This window comes from Pyrus communis, chromosome 10, assembly GCF_041283825.1.
Source record: "Pyrus communis isolate YQ-2024b chromosome 10, ASM4128382v1, whole genome shotgun sequence".
In the NCBI taxonomy this organism is placed as follows: Eukaryota; Viridiplantae; Streptophyta; class Magnoliopsida; order Rosales; family Rosaceae; genus Pyrus; species Pyrus communis.
The window spans coordinates 25,032,414-25,059,276 of record NC_142574.1 but is presented as its reverse complement, the minus strand read 5'-3'; the positions used below and the strand labels follow the sequence as shown (position 1 = coordinate 25,059,276).

Genomic DNA, 26,863 nt, shown 5'->3' with positions numbered 1-26,863 from the left:
TATCACTACTCTTATATTTTATTCTTAATAGTGATAAAATTATTAAAATATCCCTTAGATGCCACGTAAGCTTTTCATGTAGACCTCAATTTTCCTTTCATTTTTTCACTCATATTTTGCTTAGTTTCAAATTCAATTTTACGAACCTATGACCGCATACGGAACTTAAACTGAAAATATAATGAACAAGTTATATTCGAAATAATATAAATTTACTTGAGATAAATTTTAATTTTTCTTGTGCAGTGTGCATCACTTCCTTATTGTGATGAGAGACTGATTTTGTGGCAAATGATTATTAAAATATTGTTTTGTTTGTTTTTTTGAACACCCTACTTTTTCACTCCATCCGACACCATCATTAACTTTTTAGAAACTTTTAACGAAAGTTTCTAAATTATATTTTTATAATAAAAAATTAATTATAATAATATTTATTTTAACTTTTATTTTATCTTTACAGTTAAAATTCAAAATTTTTAAAATTTTTTCGTTAGTTTTCTTCACTTTTTATTAAATCTCTCTCATTTCTCCTCTCATGTCCCATTCCCCAATTTTATTTTATTTTTTCCCCATGTCAGGCTGTCAGCCGGTTCTCTCCCTCTACCTCATCCTCTCTCTCACGCCTCATTTTTTTATTATTTTATTATGTCTTTTCTCTCATTTCTACCGGTCCCATCTCTCTCTCACCTCTCTCACAATTTTCCCTCACATCTTTTCTTTCTCTCTCTCTCTCTCTGACACAGACACCCCACTTTCCCGTGCACTTTCCACTCCCTCTCTTTCCACTCATCTCTCTCGCTTCTCTCCTTCATTTTTCTGAAGTTCCTCTCCCTCTCTCCCTCTCTCCCTCTCTCTAACTCTCACTCTCTCCTCTTCGAAATTTAAACAAACCTAACTCCAAAACCATGAAGCCTTAATCTCTGGGACTAGAGGATCCTAGCTATACCGTTGCATGCGTCATTGGACCATCACGGTGTAAACCACCATTGAAGCCGAGAGCTTCAAGCTCTGAAACTCGAACCCAGGTAAGGTTCTCTATGAAAATGCTGTTTCATTATGTTTTAATGTTGCTTGGGACAAGATTTGTGGTGTTTTCTAGTTCGAAACCAGAGGTTTAACCCCCCCTGCAATTTCTCTGAAACCTTGCCCAGTTTTTGGTCACCTCCTCCGAGCAAACTCCGGCAAGTTTGTGGGCTCTGGAGCTCGTGCTCAGTTTGAATCCATTCCAGGTACTTAAATACCTCTTTTCATGTGAAAATTAGTTGGAAATTACTAAGGTTTGACATGCTAACATACTGTTTTTCCCCATTTCCAGAATCCGGCGAAGAAACCCGGCCCTTGCAGGCCATTTTCCGGCCAAATGCGACCACGGTCGAGAACCCCAATGGTATATTTCGTTAATCACTTTAGGTGTTAGTAATTGTACAATGTTAGAATATGCTTGTTTGGTGGGAAATTTTAGAAAAGAATGATGTTGCTGTACTGTTTACACAACAAGGACCAAACTGCAAAAATTGTTGAAGCTTTAGGGTTCTTTGGTAATTCTAGGAAGTTGGGGTCATTTTTGAAATTACCCCTAGTTTTTGGGGCAATTTTTGTAAAATGTGAAATTTGGACAGAATATAGTTAATCTGTCCATTTTGTATATTAATTATGTTTAAGTATTTTGTTAAGTCAATGTGACTTGGTATAGGTACAAACTTATTCAGTTTGACGAATTACAAGGCTTATCGAGAGCAAACAAATATATATGCAGGTATCTCCCAAACAGTACCGGGCCCAACATCAAAGGGGGAAGCTTCAAAACTTCAAGTGGTAGCGGCAGTACGGTACAACTGCTTGGCAAACCTGATGATGTTACGTATTCCAACAGGAAAAGTTTGATCATAGATCCCAGATCCTCTCTTATTTTCATTACCCGGACAATCCCATCTCGAGAAGCTTGCTTCATTGCTTAAATATAATCCAGCAGCTTCTGCTAACTTCACCATTTTCCACTCACTGAAAGGATACGATGTCTTGTGTGACATGAATTTCTCCCCTTGCAGATCAGCGAACCCCCAAACCAACTTCAGATGAGCCTGAAAAATGCGGGATTTTAGTTTAAAGATGCATCCCTTTAAAAATTAAACCTCACTTGAATGAATATTATTGTATGAGCCCATCACATATTTGATCCCTCTCTCGCAATATGTGCATGTATAGGACTTATCCTTTCCAGTTCCGCTACCAGCATGGTTGCAACTTCTCTGGTAGCGGAACTGGAAAGGAGAAGTCTCCTCCTCCGACAAAGAGTATCTTCTGGGAGCTGCTGTAATACTTTATCCATTTCTCCAAGCTAAATAATTCCATTTTCTTGCCTTTTAACTTACTCGAAACTTGCTAGCTACGTCCAAAGGTGAATCGCACTACTTAATTATACAAGAGTGGCAAGCTAGGGGGCAACATTTATGTTTCTAATCGAAAGGTCTCTCTCTTAGTTTTCTTTCCCAGTCTTTATGTTCCATGTAGTTTTACTTCTCTATCTGTGCCATTCATGACCACTAAACATTACTTAATTTTTGTGAATTCATGCACCTTATCTGATTTAAATACTCAAAATTACGAGACACTACAATCATGTTACTGAAACAAATCTTAAAACAATGAAGGGAAGGAAAAAAATTGGCACGCGAGATGACAAATTTTCCTAAAATATACAAATGGTTCGTCTGAGTATAAATTTTTCAACGCGACTCACAAACAGACCATAACTAGTTACGAAAGTTCAACCTGCCTCCAAACTACTAATCATGTGTTGTTTATGAATTTATATTTGTTGAGTTTTGTCCAAACTTCTAAATATATTTTCTTCTTCCAAACCCATGGTTTTAGTTCCTCCAACAATCCCATATCGCTCAAGCAGAAAATGTTAAAGTTGTTTATATATCGCTATCCATAAGAATCGTTTGGCAAGATCACTAGAATTTGAACCAACAAAACACTTGAACTCTCTTGAGCTTGGCTCTTTTAACTTTCTTTTTGGGGAAATTTCTGTTTTTACTGTAAACATTTTAGTTAATTTTACGTTTGTATATAAATACTACAAATCTTCTGAATCCGTTATTTTGTAAAGCTCAAATTCTTCTCTCTGTAAATTCGATGAGTATAAAATATCAAATTATCAATTGTCAAAAAAAGGAGAATAATTCTAAATTTTTTTATTTTTCTTTTAAAATATACTTTTTTTTCAGATGTCCAAATGATTCAACGGGTGGTGAACTATAAACAAAACAATGTTGACATTCAAGCTGCTAATACATACGGTCACAAAAATATGAACAGCCATGGAATATGTGCACCCGGCCACCCCGGGTGCCGGAAAGATATCGACACATTGCAGATATAGCCCGGGAAAAAAAAAAAAAAAAAAAAAAATCCAAAAAAACGATAATTCTACAACAATGTCACTGCTATGACAGAATGGCTGGGATGTAATGGGACAACTCGGCCGTCAGAGTTCAGCTTAAGAAAACAACTTATTTGCGAGTTGAAGGTACTTCACAGCAGAGTCAACGGTAAGTTTTGATGCACCATATCCCTCTACCTCAGCTGCAGTTGTCTCAGAGCTGATCTCAATGCTGACCATCGGACAAATTTTACGTAAAGCAGTTATGTGATCTTTGCTCCAAACACCATCATTTCTAGCAACAAGGGCCTATACAAGATTAAAACAGACCATTAGCTAATGGTAAAATAGTGAGCACTTTCACACTTAAAAACAGAGAACAGAAAAATGTTTCATGCGCAGGTTGCATTGCGAAAAACCGTAGCACTTACCTGCATTACAATACCAGCCACAGCAACAGCACACTGAGCAGCTTCAGCCCAAGACTTCATTCCTGATGTGCATCACATAAATGCAGTAACCACATTATGTGAAGGTCTGAGACAGGGGCAAATGCCATAGCAAGTCTATAGAAGCTTTCAGCAGCTGCATATCTATCCATAGTTATCAAAGAGCCCTGCAAACCAAATTGTAGCCGGTATTACACCGTAAATCCAAAAGCGTCTCCTCGTCTCAACATTTGTCAGAAGAACAAGAAAAACTTAGGGCAACCCAATTTCGGGAAATAATATATTGTTTCTGTTCAGAAGAAAATGAAAGCATGGTGGGACAAAGTTGTAATTTAAAAATAGGAGTACATGGCAATCAGTCGAAAATTTTCCTTAATTTATGAATAGGATGGGGCATGAGAAACCACATGAAGCTTCACTACATTAGTTTTAAGCTCAAAAACAGAAAGCCAAAGATAGTGGTACTTCTTTTATCATTGTCAAACTGCTTCTATTTTTAGGCACAGAAATCAGTGGCTCGCTAACAATTACCTTCTAACAGCCGTAAAGGAATTTCCATTGTCTATAGTGAAAAGTATTACTTTCGAAAATATTAGAAGTTCAATGCCTACGAAAAAAAAAAGAACCTAGTAAAGAAACAAAGTTGATGTAGGCATTGTCAAACTGACCAGGAATGCATGTTCCAAGCTGGCATCAAGAGCAAGAAGAAGCCTGTCAGCCAGAAATTTCACTTCTGACCAGGACCATCTATTTTCTGTCATTTTTTCTGGAATTTCTAACAGAGCACCGTCAGGAACTCCACACTCTCTCAACAGACTGGAGCTCTTAGCTTCATCTGCCACTTCCTCAAGTGACTTTCGAAGACGCCGTGCTTCACCACTCTCTTCTAGTGTTCCATCAGCCTTCATCTGAGTCACTTGTACTTCAGACATCAACTCAGACAATGTGATTATCAGCATGACCCTCAACCCTGCTGTTTGCATAAAGTAATAGAAAGAACTCTGCAACAAGAAAAAAAAAACGAATGGGAATTATTTTTTATGTTGAAAATTAACGGGAGCGTACAATGCTAATGTGTGAGGGAAGCCTACCTTCATAAGCATTTGGAGCCCAATAACAGCCCTTTTTCTGATACAGGCACCCCGAGCATCTAAACCACTTTGTTTGTTAAAACAGGCACCCCGAGCATGGAATTCCAAATTTACAAGTTACTTACCTTCCCTTGGATTCAAAACTTCATTATCAGACACCAGTTTGTTTGTTAAATTAGATGATGGTGATGTAATCATTTTGTTATTGTATGTTGATGACATTATATTGACTGGTTCATCCATATCAAAGATTCAAGCAGTTATAAATACTCTTGCTGAGGTATTTGAGCTCAAAGACATGGGTCGACTTATGTATTTGAGCTCAATGATTCTTGCCATTGCAGCATAGTGTGGGTGGACATTAAGGCAGCTTGATGTTAAGAATGTATTTTTGGATGGTGATTTGGTTGAGGAGGTGTATATGGAACAACCACATGACTTTGTTGATGGTACACATGCTAATCATATTTGTAAGTTGGTTAAGTCTCTTTATGGCTTAAAATAGGCACCCTGAGCATGGATTTCCAAATTTACAAGTTACTTACCTTCCCTTGGATTCAAAACTTCATTATCAGACACCAGTTTGTTTGTTAAATTCGATGATGGTGATGTGATCATTCTGTTATTGTATGTTGATGCCATTATATTGATTGGTTCATCCATATCAAAGATTCAAGCAGTTATAAATACTCTTGTTGAGGTATTTGAGCTCAAAGACATGGGTCGACTTATGTATTTCTTAGGGCTTCATATTCAATATCAACCAAATGGTTCTTTATTCATTAGTCAATCCAAATATGCTAAAGAGTTGTTGGTCAAGGCAGGAATGGAGATTGTAAGCCTACTTCAACACCATCTAAACCACTTACTCAACTTCTTGTTGCAGAAGGTACACCATTGTCCGATCCTAGTCTTTATAGAAGTCTAGTTGGTGCCTTGCAATATTTAACATTTACTCGTCCAGATATTGCTTATTCAGTTAATATGGTATGGCAATTCATGAACAATCCTACTGAGTTACATTTTCACATGGTTAAGTGCATGCTGAGATATTTGAAAGGGACTCTGGACTGTGGTCTGAGATACAGAAAGAGTGAAGATATCTCTATTACTAAGTTCTCTTATTCAGATTGGGCTGCTAATATTAACACAAGGAGGTCTATTATAGGCTATGTGGTGTTCCTAGATACAAATCCAATATTGTGGCAATCTAAGAAACACGATACTGTGTCCAGAAGCTCTACTGAAGCAGAATATAAAGCTTTGGCTCATTGTGCAGCTGATGTGTTCAGGATTAGATCACTTCTTAAAGACATTCATCAATTTTTGCCTTCTCTTCCTTGCTTGCAGTTTGATAATATTTATGTTCTTGCAATTTGTTCAAATCCTTTGTTTCACTCCAACATTAAACATTTAGACACCGATTACCACTTTATTAGGGGAAAGTTCAAAAAGGCGATCTTAAAGTTTAATACATTCCAAAAGATGAACAGGTTGCTAATGTGTTTACTAAAGGGTTACATGGTCCTATTTTGTCAAGCATTGCCATGCTCTTGATTTGGGGTCTGGTGCTCAGGCTTCATCGTCTATAGTTGCCATTCCTTCTTCAACTGTTGCTCCAGCTTGATGAAGTTTCTGAGGCACAGTGTCTCATGGTTTCTCTATGCATGACTCCAAACTCAGCAGTGATATTCCCAGCCTCGTTTGAGGGGGGAGTAATAGCTACACACACACACACACACACATACATACACTTGTCATGTTTGTATTGGCCTAGTCAGTTAAAGGTGGCTAAGGGTAGTTTTGTAATAAGTCATTGTATGATTACTATATAAAAACCCTCTTGTGTGTATATATATACACACACACACATACATACACTTGTCATGTTTGTATTGGCCTAGTCAGTTAAAGGTGGCTAAGGGTAGTTTTGTAATAAGTCATTGTATGATTACTATATAAAAACCCTCTTGTACAACTCATAGAGGATTATCTTGCAATACAATAAATCTTCCTTATTTCTTTCTGTCTAAGTTTTCCTGCTTCTCCTTTCTCCTTCATTGCTCTTCACCGACACAACCTTGAGAGTTATTAATTTTGACAAAATTCTGACGAAGTTGACGAAAATGATCATAGCTACATGTTTTGATGAGTTGAGGGATCCCAATTGTAGCAATGATTACTCCAACATAACTCATTTTGATAAAATTCTGACGAAGTTGACGAAAATGACCATAGCTACATATTTTGATAAGTTGAGGGACCAATGGTAATGAATTTTTAGTTGAGGGACCATAGCTCATTTTTACTTCTCACACACTCTTATTAATTTTTGGTCACTGATCTTCTTCAATTCATTCAATCCAATGACCAAAAATTGAGAAGGGTGTGTAAGAAATAAAGATAAGTGTGTTTAGTACTACTCTTAAAAAAAACAGCTTATCAAAAAGTTGAGGCCTAAACTGCATTTGGTGAAAAGAAAAGAAGCAGCATTAGTGACGAATTAAAAGGAAAAAAAAATTCAGACAAAATTGTGTCATTGGCAGAAGACTCAGCCCTAGACATGCTAACAACAAATTGGATGAAAATGTTTAAGTCCTTAATTTATCACGAATAATAGTTTAAAGAGTCAATTTTTACTAGGGTGATAGTTTAAGAGATCAAACAACAGTTCATCCTAATTATTGAGACAATCCTATTTATGCACACAAAACTAACAATTTGCTTGCATAGTAATTAATACAGACGGATCTCATATAAGATGGTAGGGTTTACTTCTATTATAGAGTGTCAATTTTGTGTGTACAAATAATATTATTGTTAATTATTTTTCAAGAGCGGTGCTTAAAGTTGTATTAATTTACGATATTATATGGTATGGATGATTTGATTTGAATAAATAAGATACTATTTTAAAAATACTTGAAAGGTATACATGGAAAAATGGTGACCAACTTGGAGATATGAGACATTACTCTAAACGAAAAAACTAGCTAATTCTTTGTACCAAACGAGGCCTAAATATGAGTGATGTCCTACATGCTAACGTCAAGTCGTTTTAAACTCACTCCAAAAGTGGACAGTGTCTACGTGAAACCATGATAAAATTGATATAAAAACAATCCAACATCTTCACTTCTTCATTGCTTCAAAATATTGAAGTAACTTAATTGGGACAATTTTGTTCTGGTAAATTCCAAAAATCAACAGTCAGATAAGGCCTCAAGGGTCATTATTTGCAGATTGCTTGGCAAACTTGAAGGTGCTACACTTTCCCACAGGAAACTCCATAGAGCATTTGATCCCACTTCCTCTCCTGTTTAAATAACCTGGATAATCACATAGTGAGAACTCTGCTTCCTCGACCAAATGCAGCCCAAATTCTTCTGCCAACTCTACAATCTTCCATTCATTGAAAGGATATGCAGTCTTGTGTGTCACATGAATCTCTCCACAGTTGGCCAGCATTTTATGCGCACTCTTGAAGTAATTTCTAACCAAATTCTGATGAAGCCTGAAAGTGCTTTGCATGCAATATTATTTCACGTATACAGAGCTTTTAGTCTATTGGTACTTCTCGAACGTTAAGGTTATATGTAAACTTACTCAATTTGGTACTTGTCATGTTCACGAAGAAAGAAACCAGCATGAGGAAAATTAAACACGATCCGATCAAATAGTTTATGAATCAGGAGAGGGTTTTGGCTCATGGTGTGGACGTCCACGTCATGCAGTACTAAGCAATCCCTGTCTTCTAACTCCTTCACGTTGCTCTTTGCACTTAAATACTTAGAGAACAACAATTCTAAAAATTAATTAGCATGAATGCAAAGGATTAATTAATCAGCCAGGAAGAAAAATCTAATACAACAACAAAATTTTGCCCCACTAAGAAGGGTTAGTTGTATGAATCTTACAACGCCGTTACATCAAAAAGTAGAATAAAATGTTACCTTTGGAGTCGAGAGAAGTGGCAATCATGCTAGCAGCGGAGCCAAATTTTTTAGCTAAGCAGGCAGCGAAGGAGAAGTCACCCTCACCCACTAAAAGTATACTCTGAGAACTACTGTAATGTTTTATCTGTTTCTCTTGTTTACCCTCTTCCATTTGTCTCTTTTTTTCAATCCGAAATTTCTTAGAATTGTTTACTTGATCGTTGAAATATATAGAGTTGCAGGATGGGGCAACTGTTAGGCTCCCCATTTCATTTAAATAATTACCATTTATCACTCCAAATTTGTAGGCTTTACACGCATGTGCGCGTATGTTGGTAATTGTAGGGTCTCCTTGTTGGAAATTGGAAAACTACTAATTATGCTTAACCCTTGTGAATCCGTGCACCTATGAGCTAGATACTTAGGTACTCATGAGTGAGTTTTTATAAGAACTATTTTTGTTCATTACCTTTAATTTATTATCGTTAAAGGAGTTAAGATTTTTAAAATTTCAAGATCTATATAATAGATAAACATCAATTTCAAAATCTAAATTCAATACATCCTACTTTATATATTGGCTTTTTGATTTTGGCCCAATCATACTTGAACACATTTTATTATTTTAAGAAATAACATATGTTATTTAATTTTCCTTAGACTTAAAAAAAAAAAAAAAAACCATGATGCATCTTTTGATTGAGTCAAATCGGAATATAAGTAAATGATAGTACTATAGTTGATGATGCATGTCTATGTTAAAGGAAAAAAAAAAAGGATACCAAGAAATTGAAGGGAAAAAGAAAAGTAGTCGAATTCAAACTAGCTTAGATAACTTTTTATCAAAATTCTTATGCAGTTTAAAAATGTGATTATGAACTCGTGGAACACTTTTCCCTTATGTTTCTACATCTTGTAAGAGAGGAATGCATGATAAGATCATCTTCAAATGAGATGTCAAATCCTAAGTGGAATGTCATGTAATCAAATTTGAAAGTAGAAGTAAGCTCCAACCGATATGGCAATCCTATATGAATTGATATATGAGTTTTCATATGTCAAATTTGACAGAAGATGATCCTTTGCAGATCTACTTTGTGGGGATCCTAAGGATCCCCACATCCTAGCCGTTCATCATACATCGTGCGGCCAGTTTTTGTCATGTACTATTTGTGTTTAATTTTAAATAAAAAAAGTCAAATGATTTTTGAAAGCATGATGAATGATTAAGATGTAACGATCCCTATGATCCCCACAATTTGGATCCGGATGGGATCCAAATCCAAATTTAACAAATGAGAAAAGGTGATGTCAAATCATTTATAATTATTTTATTGTGTGGGTCTCATTAATGCATCAATTATAGATCTTAAAAATTTATTTTAATTAATTTCTTTTTAAAATGAGTCCTACAAATATCATTTATAATATAAAAAATATCGGTTGGAAAAAGAAAAAATCTGATATTGTCACGCCAGCTATCAAATTAACATTTGACATTTATCTTTTGACATCTCCTTTGGAGAGAATAATCTGGTTCAAATTCGCTTTTGGCAAGAATCAAATCTAAGGTCTCACACTTACAACTGAAGAAGAATACCACTACACTGTAATACTAAGAGGCAGTTGCCTTTTTGTTATCATCTCCAAAGATCTCGGTCAAAGGCATATGCCAAACACGAATAACCCCTGAAGCCATAGGGAAAACGCCTGGTAGCGAGACCTAATCTTGAGTGAAATAAATATCACGGCTTCGATCTTTTTCAACAAAGCCTAAAGTAATCTCTCTTTTCCCCCTCAAGTTTACCTACTACGATACCAGAATGTATATGATCTCCTCCAGATATACATAACACTCTAGCTAGTATACGGAAGTGTATACCATGATTCTTTGTCTGTCGTTAACTGCATGCATTGCACAGAGAATGTGAAGAAGTAGACCATTATCTCGGCAATAATGAGGCAAGCTAATATGTGCAGTGAATCCCCTTGTCAAGTAACCATGCATTGAACCTCAATTCTCTGGCAAAAATACAGCTCTTTTGATCATCTCTTCGCATGTATCCTTCTTTCGATACTTAATGGACCCATCACAAATATTTCACATGAGCGGATAGGCATGAAGTCGTGGGTTTAGCCTGATAAATTCAAGAGAAATAACAATTTTGAGGTGCTTTGCTTGTGTATTTTTGCAATTTGACTTTGAGTAGAGGATATACAAAATTATATTCTTTACTGAAAATCAAGTTCCACGAATACAAAAAAACCTTCTAAGGCCCTAAGTGTGATTCCAATTTTATAGTAATCAAACTCTTATAGTAAGCTGGAAAATTTGAGTTATATTATATGAGAGTAATTTCAGTTCTAAAATTCAATTTAGATGACAAAACTAGCACTCATAGAATATTCAGTATCTTCAAATTAAATTTCCCTAGTGTAGCCTTAAGTAAAGGGTGCATTTTTGCTCATGCTCACCACCCTACTTATTATCATTGAATGAATTTAAATGTTGAGATTAGTGTCTATCTTCTACACATATTTGGAAATTTAAACATACCCAAGGGTGATAAATAACATGGTGAGCTTCATCATCACTTGAGGATGGTGAGCAAAACTATTCCCTAAGTAAAACCCTTTCAGAGACTCGAGGATCAAGTTGCTGGACAAAAGGTAATACATGGTAAAAGGCACAAGATTAATACATCAATAGAAACTGCAGTTCATCATCAGAATAGGAATATATACAGCCATATAATGTATTTGACTGGGATCATCCTACAATTGTCTAAAGAAATATCATCTTACAAAGCTTGGTCTTTGATTTTCTACTAAAAATCATATACAACAAAAAGCCAGGTACTGCCAAGTTAATGATCAAATTACAAGACCATCCTTTCAAAACTAAGCTGGTAAGTAAAACTTCTGAAGTTACAGGGAAAGAAACATGGGGACTCATGTTTCATGAAGAATCCCAATGCCTATCGATCGAAAAGCGTACTCTATACTACTTCTTACCAGCAGTCAAGATCACTTTATGTCTTAAAATGGCCTGCAAGAAAAACAAGAATTGGGAAAAATGTTCCGTTACAATAAGTTAATGATGAAGATATGAAGTTACAATAAGTTAATGATGAAGATATGAAGTTACAATAAGTTAATGATGAAGATATGAAGCTGGAAATATAAGGTGACTGGGAATTATTTCCTTTCACGTGTACAAAATTATACTCATTTTCAATGCCCTATTTATGGAGGGACACCAAAAAAAATTTCGGCTCACGCGATGCAACTCGCTTGCTCATGCATGCAGTAATCAAAATCATCACAAAACTAATCAAGAAAAACAAATTTGATATGGTGTGCTTACAGTCGCATGTGAGGACCCCTAATTCCAGTATATCCAGACCATGGACCCGAAGAAGTAGCACCAAGGTGGAAACCAGAAGTGGTAGAACGGTACAACATCTTGGCAAATTTGAAGGTGCTACACATTCCAATAGGAAAAGTTTGATCAGACATCCCAGCTCCTCTCTTATTTTCATAACCTGGGTAATCCCGTATCGAGAATTGTTCTTCATGAACCAAATATAATCCAGCCATATAAGCTAACTCCACTATTTTCCATTCACTGAAAGGAAATGTTGTCTTGTGTGTCACATGAATTTCTCCTTCTCCGGTCAGCATTTGCCTTGCATTCTCAAAGAATCCCCTGACCAAATCCTGATGAAACCTGAAAATGCATGAATTTAGTCTAGAATTTGAGTCCTATGTTTACATTGTTGTGCTAGTGTTCTGCTTGCTATCGAAACAAAGTCATTCCAGTCCTTCGTTTAGTAATCATTCTCATATAAACCCTAAAAACCGGCTTTGCCCTTAAACAAACACCGTATGATCACAAAATATACCATGACCTTAAACAAAAAGCTGCATAAATGAGTGTGTTTGAACTTACCAAATCTGGAACATGTTGCGTTCACAAGAACGGGAGCCATGCAAGTAACCGGCGTGAGGAAAATTATAGATTATGCGATCAAAGCGTACACTAATCAGGAAAGGGTGCCTGCTCATGCTGTGGGCATCTACCTCATGCAAAACAATGCATCCCCTGGACTCTAATTCCTTCACATTGCTTATAGCTTTTGAATAATTCACCATTAACGACTCTACATTTAGCATGCAAATGATCAATCAGAACCCCTCAAGTTTAAACAAATTAAATATCAAATCTTTGTGCCACTCTGCCTATTATTTCACCATTGATGAAATCTACAATTAGCATGCAAAGGATTTCAATCAGGATTCTGAAACCCTCTATAGTTTAAACAAAAAGATAAAATCTTTGGTCCCCGCAATCAATTATTTCATTTGGGTCATCAACAAAATGTAAATTTTAGCACCAAATACAAAGTTAATTTGCAACATCAATACTAAATTGATTTTTTCATTTAAATTAAATTTCAACTGGGGTTTCTTCAAGAATAAAAGAATTGGGATGAAATTAGGACAAAGATTTAAAGTATTTGGATGTTGACACAAGTCAATGATGGTGACTCTGATGGAATTACCTCTGGAGTCAAGAGAAGTGGCAACCATGTTGACAGCGAAGCCAAAAGCTCTGGCTAAGCAAACGGCAAAAGAGAAGTCTCCTTCTCCCACTAACAGTATCTTCTGATAGCTGCTGTAATTCTTAATCCTTTTCTCAAAGCTACGCACTTCCATTTGACTGATTCAGTGATTCTCTTCTTCTTCTGCTAATTTCTCAGCATTGTTTTGCCTTGCTACTATTATTCTCCTCTTGGGAAACTAAAATAACTTTCGAATCTTAGATGAACGGGCACGATTAATTCATTCTCAAATTCTCACAAAAGGACTCAGAGATGATCCTGGTCCTTTTAAGTCCTTAAATAAAAAGAATATATCATCTTCGGATCTTTTACACCAAACCTCACCAATTAATTAATTTGGATTTTTAAAATTTGATTCAACGGTACAAACAGAGAACCTATTAAAATGTTATAATAATTATAATCGTTGAATCAAATTTTAAAAATCCAGATTAATTGATTGGTAGGATTTATGAAACAGATCGAAGGGCATCTCTTCCCTTAAATAAATTCTCAAAAGTAACTGTGGAAGTCCAAAATAGGACGCTGCTGTGTCGCGTACGTGCGTTAGAGAAGCTTTGGGCCTCTAGCTTCCCGGGGGACGCTTTCCTGTTTCAAATAATGGAGCAAAACATAAAAATCATGTACAGTTAAAAACGTGATGAAATATAAAATAATTTTTATTGGAACTAAATTGATGATACGTTATCTCAAAGATTTTTATCACAAATGATATTTGAAATTAAACATCACTATCAAGATGATCTCTGAAATTGAAAATCAATCAATGTAATCCCTGAAAATAGGTGTCGTAAATCAATATGGTCATTCCGTTACAATTCCGTAAAAATTTCTCACAAATGGTCATTGAAATTAACCTGTGACATCAAAATAATTCCTGAAATTGACATGCGACATCAAAATGGTCACTGAAATTGAAAATTGATCAATGTAGTTCTGCAAGTAAGTGCTTCAAATCAATGTAGTCATTCTACCACAATTCTGTAAAAAAATTCTGTTATGTGCTATGTGACACTTAAATGGATCACACTCAATACACCCATCTTTACACACTTCGACATCCTTCACCGAATTGAATCTGGATCGATATCACCTTTGGTGACGGCTTGGTTGATTGGCAACGACTTTTGGGACATCACCATTAACATTTAGGCGATCAACATCCTCACAACCTTAATCTTGAAGAGCTTGTTCGACACTTCCTTGGTGGTTTGATGACTTAAAGAACGGTGAGGTTTGCCTTGAGATGATGAGGTTATAATCAAGATGCGTCTATTGTTTGTTGAAAACTATTTCCAAACCCTCTTAGGCCTTGGTTAAGTCTTGTATCTTTGAGAATTTATGGAAGAGATCTCTCTTCAGAGTAAGTCCTACTATAAGAAAAAAAATCTCTTGTGCAAAAAGGTATTTAGACAACTTTTTTAATTAATTATTAAACCTACATCAACACAATACAAAATTTTTTTACAGAATGGTGGCGGAAAAATCATATTGATTTGCGATACATATTTTCAAGAACTACATTCATCAATTTTCAATTGTATGGATAATATTGATGGTGTGGATCAATTTCAGAGACTATCTTAATAGTGTGAGTCAATTTCAAGTACCATTTGTGATAAAAACTCGTAAATCATGTGGAGCCCATTTATGTGTCACATCAGCATTTTACAAAAATTTTAACAGAATTGTGACGGAATGACCACATTGATTTACAACACTTATTTTCAAGAACTACATTGATTAATTTTCAATTTCAAGGATCATCTTGGTAATGATGGTAAATTTCAAGGACTATTTGTGATAAAAACCTGTTAACACAATATGTTGGTAGTTGGTACTTCACTGCTCCGCCAATTTCTAGCAAAGAATGAGAATGCATTTGGGTTCTATACTCAAAGAAGCTACCACGATATATATTATGAATATACTCAAAGAGTTGAGCTCTTGCATAACAGTATGGATTCAAACTTCGTTGGTGGTTAATCTAACAAAACTTCTTGTTTAACAAAAGAAAATGAAAAAAAAAAAAAAAACCATGTCTAAGGGATGTGTAGAACCAGATATGGCATTCAAGCGATACTCGCAAGCTCGGCAAGGAACTGGTTGATATATATTCGTGAGCTTTATGGATTTGGGTTTTAATGTCCAGATTTATGCTCATGATGTTTCATCTATAAATTTATAGTCAATTAAGTCCCTGTTTTAAGAAAAAACTGTTTCCAAAACAACTGCTACGAAACCAACTAGATTGGATTGGATATATTTGGATTCTCACAAGCATATCCGTCATCCAATCCACTCGTCGGGATTTGGTGTTTAGGGATTCAATCCAATCTGCCAACCAAACAGTGATAATATGGATTAAGGTAATCTTGGAAACCTTTGAGAGATCTCCAAATTTTGTATCCCTTTTTTGATGTTTTCATCTCTAAGCTCTCCAGATAAGTGCAAGCGATATCAACTTGTCATCAGACCACGTACTAATACTCAAGGCTCCGGGCCGGAAACTGGAAGCAGCAGGAGGGTACAAGCGCTTGGCAAATCTGAAGGTGCTCGCCTCTCCAACGTGAAAATATGCATCACATTTCCCTGCACCTCTCTTGTTTAAGTAACCTGGATAGTCCCCTACTGAGAACTCTTTTTCTTCTTTAACCAAAAATAAGCCAGCCTCTTCTGCTAAATTCTCTATTTCCCACTCAGTGTAAGGATATGATGTCTTGAGCGTCATATGAATTTCTCCACTTCTGGTCAGCATCTCCCTTGAACTCTTGAAGTACCCCTTCACCAAACTTTGATGCAACCTGAAAAATGCATGATTCAATCTAATAATTAGACCTTGACGACTGTCCTAGAGTCCATGCAATTTGGGTCCGGCTGACTCTGGACAATTTCCCACGGTTAGCCTAACTCAAATCAGCTCGGTTCAGAAATGTGGTCGTATGGAGAACTAATACTGGAATACACCACGTGGTATAACTAATATATATTTGTTTAACACGTGCATTAGTTATATTATACTCCAAAAATATATTCGTTGTTTACTTATATCATAACAAATTTCAATTAAAGTAACATTTTTGCCCTATTTTGAGAACTTACAAAAGGTGGTGCTTCTTTTTCTCCGATGAACAACGAAAATTCGAATATCCAGCATGAGGAAAATTAAATACGATCCGATCAAACTCCATCCTCGTAAGTCGAGGGTGGAGGAGCATGGTGTGTACATCTACCCCATGGAATATTTTGCATCCCATGTTCTCCAATTCCATCAAGTTTTTCAAAGCTTTTGAATACTTCACCTTAACTCCTCTACAAACAACATACAAATTAAATAATTTCAATCTCTATATTGAACAGACATAATAACGTGTTTGGTTGATGTAAATTAATACCTCGTGAGTTGAGAGAAGTTGCAACCATGTTACTAGCTGACCCAAAACTTGTGGCCAAACAAAGCGCAAAAGAGAAGTCTCCTTCTCCTACTAACTGTATCTTGTGAAAGCTGTTGTAATGCTTAATCTTCATTTCTACACCCCAGCCAAACACTGCCTCCGTTTTGTCCCATTTCGCTCTAGATTTCTCACATCTCACATTTCTTTAACTTTCTTTTCATCTTTAATTTCCCCATTTTCTGAGCTGCTTGAATTTTTCCTCTATTACTCTTGAAAGTTGGAAAATTTATAGGCAAAAATGTTTAAACTGATTAATTGAGAAGAAATGTGTCACATTAATTAGAGCGAGTGTTGGAAATTGAAGGGTCCCAAATTTTAATTTTTTTTTGTCAGTCTGTATAACTTCTATTCTATCTAGTATTATCAAATAAAATTGGGCATTGTTGATAAGATATAAAACTAAGTAAAATTAGAAAATAGTTATTAACACTCCAAGCATGTACAAATACAGGAATAAAATACACTTGAAAGGGGTGCAATCGCGAATAAAGAATAATGATTATTTTGGAACTTGCAATTTGGTAACTTGTGTCGTATCAACTTACAATGCTTAGTCCCATTCCAAAGTTCTTTTTGTGTGGCACTAGTCATTTAAACATGCAATATTAGAGCATCTCTAATGAAAAGATACAAAATTAAGATGTAAAAAATTCATTTCATTTACATTTTGAGAAGACGTAAATATAGTATTTGAATTAATGGTGAAGATGTATGTAAATTTAACATTGAAAAAAAAAACATTCAACTTCCATCTTTTTTACATCTTTCGGTCAAGTTTACTATTTTACATTTCCTTAAGATTTTCCATTGAGGAGCTTCCAGCCAACAAAAAAATGTATGTGTTATGCATCCCCATTCAACCCCGAATGGAGTTACTCTTAATTTAACCATGCATGTTGCTGACAAGTAGATAAGAAATAAGAATAATCAAACAGAAAATAGAGTCATTTCCAACAAGATAATCAACGTTTACCATTACTTTTGTATAAAAAAATTGAATTAGTAATAATTTCAGAGGCCCAAATAGATTTCATCTGTGATATCCTGTCTCGAGATTTATTATATTTAAGTGCTGCTAAGCTCACTCCAGTATCTTATTTCCCCATTCACTTTGAAATGATAATTTGATTGACAGCTTTATCCTTGTAGAAAATGACCTTCAAAGACCTAAAGACCACCCAATCATGTCTTGCCACATAATTAGTTATATTGCCAAAAACCTAAAATACATAAACGAGAGAAAAAAAAAGAAAAGAAAAGAGGAATCAAATTATGGGGCTGAAAATGGAGGAGTTTCTGGCTTTAGCAAAGAAGACTTAATGTTGTGACGGGTAAAGACCCCGTTTGCAAGTGCCGAGGAGAAGCAGGTATCATTCCAAAGCTTTCACTGCTGAGTTTGCTACAATATTAATATTCCTTTGCCACCAGCAAGAGCTTCCTCTGATGGGTCTTTCCATTCATCAACTACCCAAGCGTAACGGCGGTCGACCAAAAGGCGTTTGGAAGGGGGAATTTCACAACGTTGCAAGCTTGTAACGGAGAGTGAGGAAGCAGCTGAGGACTCCATTATCTACCTCTACCACCCTCCTGTCTAATGATAATTTTTTTTTAATTATCATAATTCTTTTAAAGCAAAGGAAAAATTGAAGAATAAATATATAGGGTTATTTTGGAATAATGGTGGGTGGAAAAATAGTTATATGTTTTTTTTCACTTTTTATGATGGGTGTAAATATAGGATGGATGTGAAAATAAGACAATGAAGTGAGTATATCACCACTCTTATATTTTATTCTTAATAGTGATAAAATTATTAAAATATTCCTTAGATGCCACGTAAGCTTTTCATGTAGACCTCAATTTTCCTTTCATTTTTTCACTCTTATTTTGCTAGTTCCAAATAGTATTCAATTTTACGAACCTATGACCGCATACGGAACTTAACCTGAAAATATAATGAACAAGTTATATTCGGAATAATATAAATTTACTTGAGATAAATTTTAATTTTTCTTGTGCAGTGTGCATCACTTCCTTATTGTGATGAGAGACTGATTTTGTGGCAAATGATTATTAAAATATTGTTTTGTTTGCTTTTTTGAACACCCTACTTTTTCACTCCATCAGACACCATCATTAACTTTTTAGAAACTTTTAACCAAAAATATATAAGCCAAGCGCTTGGCAAATCTGAAGGTGCTCGCCTCTCCAATTGAAAACTCTTTTTCTTCTTTAACCAAAAATATATAAGCCAGCCTCTTCTGCTAAATTCTCTATTTCCCACTCAGGGAATGGATATGACGTCTTGTGCGTCACATGAATCTCTCCACTTCTGGTCAGCAAGTCCCTTGAACTCTTGAAGTACCCCTTCACCAAATTTTGATGCAACCTGAAAAATGCGTGATTCAATCTAATAATTAGACCTAGATGACTGTCCTAGAGTCCATGCTATTTGGGTCACGATGACTCTGGACAATTTCCCACGGTCAGCCTAACTCAAATCAGCTCAGTTTCTTAATGTGGTCATATGGAAAACGTCATGTGGTATAACTTATGTGTCTTTGTTTAACGTGCGCGTTAGTTATATTATACTCTAAAAAAATTATTTGTTGTTCACTCATATCACAACACATGTCACACTGTTGTGTATCATTTTAATAAAAGTAACATTTTTACCCTATTTTCAGAACTTACAAAATATGGTGCTGCTTTTTCTCCGACAAACAACGAATATTCGAGTATCCAGCCTGAGGAAAATTAAATATGATCCAATCAAACTCCATCCTGGTAAGTTGAGGGTGGTGGAGCATGGTGTGTACATCTACCCCATGGAATATTTTGCATCCCATGTTCTCCAATTCCATCAAGCTTTTCATAGCTTTTGAATACTTCACATTCAACTCCTCTACAAACAACATACAAATTAAATAATTTCAATCTCTAAATTGAACAGACATAATAACGTGTTTGATTGATGTAAATTAATACCTCGTGAGTCGAGAGAAGTTGCAACCATGTTACTAGCTGACCCAAAACTTGTGGCCAAACAAGGCGCAAAAGAGAAGTCTCCTTCTCCCACTAACAGTATCCTGTGAAAGCTGCTGTAATGCTTAATCTTCATTTCTACACCCCAGCCAAACACTGCCTCCGTTTTGTTCCTTTTCGCTCGAGATTTCTCACATTTCTTTAAACTTTTTTTCATCTTCAATTTCCCCATTTTCTGAGCTGCTTGAATTTTTCCTCTATTACTCTTGAAAGTTGGAAAATTTATAGGCAAAAATGTTTAAACGCATTCATAGGGACTGATTAATTGAGAAGAAATGTGTAACATTAATTAGAACAAGTGTTGGAAATTGGAAGGTCCCAAATTTTAATTTTTTTTGTCAGTTTGTATAACTTCTAATCTATCTAGTATTATCAAATAAATTTGGGCATTGTTGATAAGATATAAAACTAAGTAAAATTAGAAAATAGTTATTAACACTCCAAGCATGTACAAATACAGGAATAAAATGCACTTGAGAGGGGTGCACACATCGCCCTTTATTAAAGAATAATGATTATTTTGGAACTTGCAATCTGGTAATTTGTGTCGTATCAACTTACAATGCTTAGAGCAACTCCATCGTGGGAAAGGCCTTCCCAGGCTATTCACTATTTAATCCACCCAATGAACAGTAACTGCTCTTAATGAACAATAACAGCCTTTTGCATCTTCATCCCTATACTGAATAGCCCTGGCAATAGGCAATAAAATATTAGTATTTTTTTATTTATAAAATAATACAAAATAATTTTATTTGTAATTTTGAATGAGATTTTTAATCGTTCTCGTTATGCCACGTGTCATTATCCGAAAAGACAATTATTGGTGATGGATTTCGATAAAATTTTTATCCAATGTCGTCGTGCCACATTTCGTTACCTTTTCAAAATCGTTGAGGATAGATTTTCGATAAGATTTTTAACCAATCATGTCGCGCCATATGTCACAATCTGTTTACAATCTTTGAGGATAGATTTTGATTAGATTTTTAACAAATGACAGCATGCCACGTGGCATTATCTACAACCTGATCCTTTCTGAATCCTCCATATAAACCACCATCCATCCTCAGAAATCTCACACCAACTTTCTGAAGATCTCTATTATTATTCATAGTTTCGGCTTCTTTCTTCACCAAAATCAAAATCTGTATCATTATTCATAGTTTCTGCTTCCTTCTTACAATGTCTTTTTCTTCAGGGATGATGTGGGAAATCGATCAGCAAGAGGAATAATTGTTTAACTAATCACAAGGAATGTTCAATCTCCAGGTGGCCCAAAATGAGAAGGAAAAAGATAAGGAGCGTAGAAGGAGAAATGGCGAAGCAAGAATGGGCAGAGCCTCACATTCTCGTCGAGTCATCCAAGCTGCGGGTCAGATCTGCAGGCCCAGCCGTTCCAGAAACCTTGATAGAAGCATGCAACAACGAGGTATGGAACTCTTGAACGATTATTTTGTCCGTAATAGTGCATTCTCTGATACGTACTTTAGACGTTTTAGAATGGAACGACATTTGTTCAACAAAATCATGATTGTTGTTTGAAACCATGATTCTTACTTTGTGCAAAAGAAGGATGCTTTTGGTTCTATGGGTCTCATTCCTGAGCAAAAAATTACTACTGTATTGCGGATGCTTGCATATGGAGTATTTGCAGACCAAGTGGATGAGATAGCGAGCATGGGGAAATCAACCATTCTTGAGTCTCTGATGAGGTTTTGCGGAGCAATCGAATCTATCTACATCACAGAGTACCTCCGGATACCTACTAACAGGGACTTGCAAAGGCTTCTGAAGAAGGGCAAGATGCGAGATTTTCCTGGGATGATTGGAAGCATCGACTATATGCACTGGACTTGGAAAAATTGCCCAAGTGCATGGCAAAGCGCTTATGGGGACAAAAGGAGAAAAAAAAAATTACTATTTTGGAGGTAGTGACATCTTTTGATACATGGATTTGACACGCATTTTTCGGGATTCCGGGAGCTCAAAATGACCTCAATGTCCTTAACCAATCCCCAGTGTTCAACGATGTCCTACAAGGAAAGACACCAAAAGTCACGTATTGGGTCAACGGACATAAGTTTGACGAGCCATACTACCTAGCAGATGACATTTACCCAAGGTGGTCATCGTTTGTCAAAATAGTGCCACGTCCGCGAAGTGCAAAGTAAAACACTTTGCAAACTGTCAAGAGGGGTGCAGGAAGGATGTGGAGCGTTGTTTTGGTATCCTCCAAGCTCGATGGGCGATTGTCAGGGGTGTTGCCAGAATGTTTGATGTAGAGTCGCTTCGATCCATCATGATGACGTGCATTATTCTTCATAACATAATTGTGGAAGATGAGTATGATTATGATACCATTGATGAATATGAGTCAGACACAATGAACAATTCCAGAACACAAATATATTGTGCTCATGATGCCACCGAAGAACTCGTGCAACACGAAAGGGATGGATGTTACAATGAAAGGCTCATTCAACGATATACTGCACTTCAAAGGCCATATATGCACAATATCCGGCAAATTGACTTGATAGAGCACCAGTGGAAATTGAAACAAGCTCAAGATACTTAAGTTCATTTAGTGAGTTTTTTATTATTTGGTATGTTTATGTAATTTTTTTTGGTGTGTTTATGTCATTTGAATAAAGATTCTCTTAGTATAAATAAATTACTAAATTAAATAAATTTACTCTTACTTTAAATAAAGTACTAAATTCAATAAATTGGAAACAACATAAAGTATTATATTCAATAAATAATAAATTACAACCCAAAGTGATTGGAAAATAAAATCAATTTTTTCTTTAATTTTTCAAAAAAAAAAATTTGGATTTTTATTAATTTTTTACATTTTTTTTAATTTGTATTCACCTAATTAATCTCTACGATTGGATTAAAAAAAATTGAATTCCAACTCTCTAGATTGTGCCACGTGGCACAACGGTAACATTTCAGAATTTTAAACTGTTTTTTTTTTTAATTTATAAAAGCAAATAACGTGAACCGTTGATATCAGATCCAACAACTGAAATTAAATAAGGTTTTTAAATTTTTGTTACTGTTGGAAATCCAACGGTCCACAAATTTTTGCCGTTTAAATCCAACGGTAACATTTTTAGACTGCGCCGTGGGCCTCGCTTCTAAAATCTTGTCTGACGACGTGCGCTTGAAATCCACACGCCTGACAGAAGAAAAAAATAAAAAAAGTGGCTGACGTTTGGGCGACGTCAGCCTTGCGTCAAGTCGCCTTCGGGCTGTTGGCATACGCTTGAGCCTGGCCTGTCCCTTGGGTTGGCATACGCTGGACCTTATCCCCCGGCCTATTTGGCCTTGTTCCATCCCTAGTCCACCGGGCTAAACACCACAATGGAACTGCTCTTAGTCCCATTCCAAAGTTCTTTTTGTGTGGCACTCGTCATTTTTACATGTAATATTAAAGCATCTCCAATGAAAAGATACAAAATTAAGATGTAAAAATTTCATTTACATTTTGAGAAGATTTAAATATAGTATTTGAATTAATGGTAAGATGTACGTAAATTTAACATTGAAAAAAGAAACCATTCAACTTCCATCTTTTTTGCATCTCTCGGTCAAGTTTACTTCCTTAAGATTTTCCATTGAGGAGCTTCCAGCCAACAAAAATGTGTGTTACACATCCCCATTCACCCCCGAATGGAGTTACTCTTAATTTAACCATGCATGTTGCTGAAAAGTAAATAAGAAATAAGTAAATAATCGAACAGAAAATAGAGTCATTTCCAACAAGATCATCAAGGTTTACCATTAATTACGTTTAAAATTTTGAGTAAGTTATAATTTCAGACGCCCAAACAGACCTCATCAATTGGTTTGGATAGAAAAAATTTTCGATACTTCGAAAACAACAAAAAATAAGGAGAAATTTTTCTGTCTGTTAAGAACACAATCCGGTACATTAAAAAAATGTCTCAAAAACAAGGGTTTTACGCAGAGTGGTCTTGGAGCTTCACGAGAGATTTCATCAGACAAATATATATGCAGGTAATTCCCAAACAGTACCGGTCCCAACAACAGAGGGGAAGCTTCAAAACTTCAAGTAGTAGAAGCAGTACGGTACAACTGGTTGGCAAACCCGAAGATGTTATTCCAACAGGAAAATTTTATCATATATCCCAGATCCTCTCTTATTTTCATCAATCCCATTTCGAGAAGCTTGCTTCATTGCCCAAATATAATCCAGCAACTTCTGCTAACTTCACCATTTTCCACTCGCTGAAAGGATACGATGTCTTGTGTGTCACATGAATTTCTTCCTTTGCACATCAGCATTTCGCAAGTTAATGAACACCCAAACCAACTTCTGATGAACCTGAAAAATGCAGGATTTTAGTTTAAAGATGCATCCCTTTAAAAATTAAGCCTCACTTGAATGAATATTATTGTACGAGCCCATCACATATTTGATCCCTCTCTCGCAATATGTGCATGTATAGGACTTGGGACGCATATTGCAAGATTAATTATATGTGATGGACATTGGGTTTGTACCAACATTTCAACTATATAATTTTCGTACTTAACTTACATAATTTGAAAACTGCTGCGTCCAGCAGAAGAGGAACCATGGATGTAACCGGTGTGAGGAAATTATAGACAATGCAATCAAACCGTTGGTTGATTAGGAAAGGGTGTTGGCTCATGGTGTTGACATTCACATCAAGCAATGTTGAGCATCCCCTGGCCTTCAATTCATTCAGGTTGCTCGTAGCTTTCGAATAATCCATCATCAAAGTAACTGTAAATAGCATAGTGAATAGCATAATCGCATATTAATTGGTAAAGAATTAACCCTCTCTAACCTAAACTAAGCTAAGCTGCATATTGACGATAATTACCTTCGGCGTCCAGAGAAGTTGCAACCATGCTGGTAGCGGAACCAAATGTTCTGGCTAAGCAAACTGGGAAGGAGAAGTCTCCTTCTCCGACTAAGAGTATCTTCTGGGACCTGCTGTAATGCTTGATCCTTTTCTCCAAGCTAAACAATTCCATTTTCTTGCCTTTAACTTACTCGAAACTTACTTACTAGCTACGTCCAAAGGTGAATCACACTACTCGAAACGTTCTTCGAATTGTTTTTCTGATCTTTTCTGAGACTAAAACTGTTCGAGCATTTTTTTTTTCTCCAGTAATCTTGCTAGCTACGCCCAAAGGTGAATCACACTACTTAATTATACAAGAGTGGCAAGCTAGGGGGCAACATTTATGTTTCTAATCGAAATGTCTCTCTCTTAGTTTTCTTTCCCAGTCTGTTTATGTTCCATGTAGTTTTACTTCTCTATCTGTGCCATTCATGAAAACTAAACATTACTTATTTTTTGTGAATTCATGCACCTTATCCAATCTAAATACTCAAAATAGCGAGATACTACAATCATGTGGCTGAAACAAATCTAAAAACAATAAAAGGAAGGAAAAAATTTGGCACCCGAGATGACAAATTTTCCCAAAATATACAAATGGTTTGTCAGAGTATAAAGTTTTCAACGCAAAGCACAAACAGACCATAACTACTTAAGACAGTTTAACCTGCCTCCAAACTACTAATCATGTGTTGTTTATGGATTTTTATTTGTTGAATTTTGTCCAAATTCTAAATATATTTCCTTCCTCCAAACCCAGGGTTTTAGTCCCCTCCAACAATCCCACATCGCTCAAGCATAAGATGTTAAACTTGTTTATATATCACAATCCATAACCAATGTTTGCCAAGTTCACCAGAATCTGAATCCACAAAAATCTCAAACTCTCTTGGGCTTGGCTCTTTTACTTTTAAACTTCTATTTTTGGGAAATTCTCATTTTTACCATAAACATTTTAGTTATTTTTATATGAATACTTCAGATCTTCTGAATCCGTACTTCTATTTTTGGGAAATTCTCATTTTTACCATAAACATTTTAGTTATTTTTATATGAATACTTCAGATCTTCTGAATCCGTTATTTTGTCAAGGGAGAAGAAAACTGGTGGTAAACTGGGCACGAAAAAGAACAATTCTAAATTTTTTTTATTTCAACGGATGGTAAAGAATAATTCTAAATATTGTCAAGCTCGAATTCTTCTTTCCGTAAAGTCGATGAGTTTAAACTATGAGATTATCAATTGTCAAAAAAAGGAGAATAATTATAAATTTTTTTATTTTTCTTTGAAAATATACTTTTTTTTGAGATGTCCAAATGATTCAACGGATGGTAAACTGGGCACGGAAATTTTTTTTATTTTTCTTTAAAAATATACTTTTTCAACTATATAATTTTCTTACTTAACTTACATATAATTTGGAAGCCGCTGTGTTCGGAAGAAGAGGAACCATGGGCGTAACCAGCGTGAGGAAAATTATGGACAATGCAGTCCAACCGTTGATTGATTGGAAAGGGTGTTGGCTCATGGTGGTGTTGACATTACCACCATGCAATGTTAAGCATCCCTTGGTCTTCAATTCATTCAGGTTGCTCGTAGCTTCCGAATAAGAGAACTTTAACGAAAAACTCTCGGTACTGTTCACTTTAGTTAAAAACCACATTTTTACACTAAAAAGTCAATCCTGATACTATTCACTTTATCATTTATTTTGTTCTTATCGTTAAAACTCAAAGTTTTTAAGCCTTTTAACTAAACATATTGACACTGATTACCTTCGGGGTCGAGAGAAGTTGCAACTATCTTGGTAGCGGAACCAATTGTTCTGGCTAAGCAAACTGCAAAGGAGAAGTCTCCTTCTCCGACTAAGAGTATCTTCTGGGAGCTGTTGCAATGCTTGATCTTTTCTCCAAGCTAAACAATTCCATTTTCTTGCCCTTAACTTACTCGAAACTTCTCCAA

General features: G+C 35.6%; 3 protein-coding genes and 2 pseudogenes across 3 annotated transcripts; all 5 read right to left on the bottom strand.

The window, feature by feature from the left end:
- Positions 1-775: 775 nt before the first annotated feature.
- Positions 776-4,438, bottom strand: LOC148693771 (guanine nucleotide exchange factor SPIKE 1-like). The gene is made up of 2 exons (XM_088678445.1): positions 3,823-4,438; positions 776-3,700 (listed from the first exon to the last, which is right to left on the bottom strand). Exons 1-2 carry the CDS (start codon positions 3,880-3,882, stop codon positions 3,509-3,511), a joined length of 252 nt encoding a protein of 83 aa, XP_088534571.1. The 5' UTR covers positions 3,883-4,438; the 3' UTR covers positions 776-3,508.
- LOC137728441 (uncharacterized protein At4g26485-like) lies at positions 1,812-9,038 on the bottom strand. Its single transcript, XM_068467224.2, has 4 exons — positions 8,885-9,038; positions 8,538-8,736; positions 8,188-8,445; positions 1,812-1,851 (listed from the first exon to the last, which is right to left on the bottom strand). The coding sequence occupies exons 1-4, from the start codon at positions 9,036-9,038 to the stop codon at positions 1,812-1,814; spliced, it is 651 nt and encodes a 216-aa protein (XP_068323325.2).
- A 2,502-nt stretch (positions 9,039-11,540) lies between these two features.
- Positions 11,541-13,665, bottom strand: LOC137727394 (uncharacterized protein At4g26485-like). The gene is made up of 4 exons (XM_068466261.2): positions 13,432-13,665; positions 12,819-13,029; positions 12,234-12,596; positions 11,541-11,915 (listed from the first exon to the last, which is right to left on the bottom strand). The coding sequence occupies exons 1-4, from the start codon at positions 13,583-13,585 to the stop codon at positions 11,906-11,908; spliced, it is 738 nt and encodes a 245-aa protein (XP_068322362.2). The 5' UTR covers positions 13,586-13,665; the 3' UTR covers positions 11,541-11,905.
- Positions 13,666-15,818: 2,153 nt separating this feature from the next.
- Positions 15,819-18,513, bottom strand: LOC137728440 (uncharacterized protein At4g26485-like; annotated as a pseudogene).
- A 665-nt stretch (positions 18,514-19,178) lies between these two features.
- LOC137728439 (uncharacterized protein At4g26485 pseudogene) lies at positions 19,179-25,031 on the bottom strand (annotated as a pseudogene).
- Between the last annotated feature and the right edge of the window lie 1,832 nt (positions 25,032-26,863).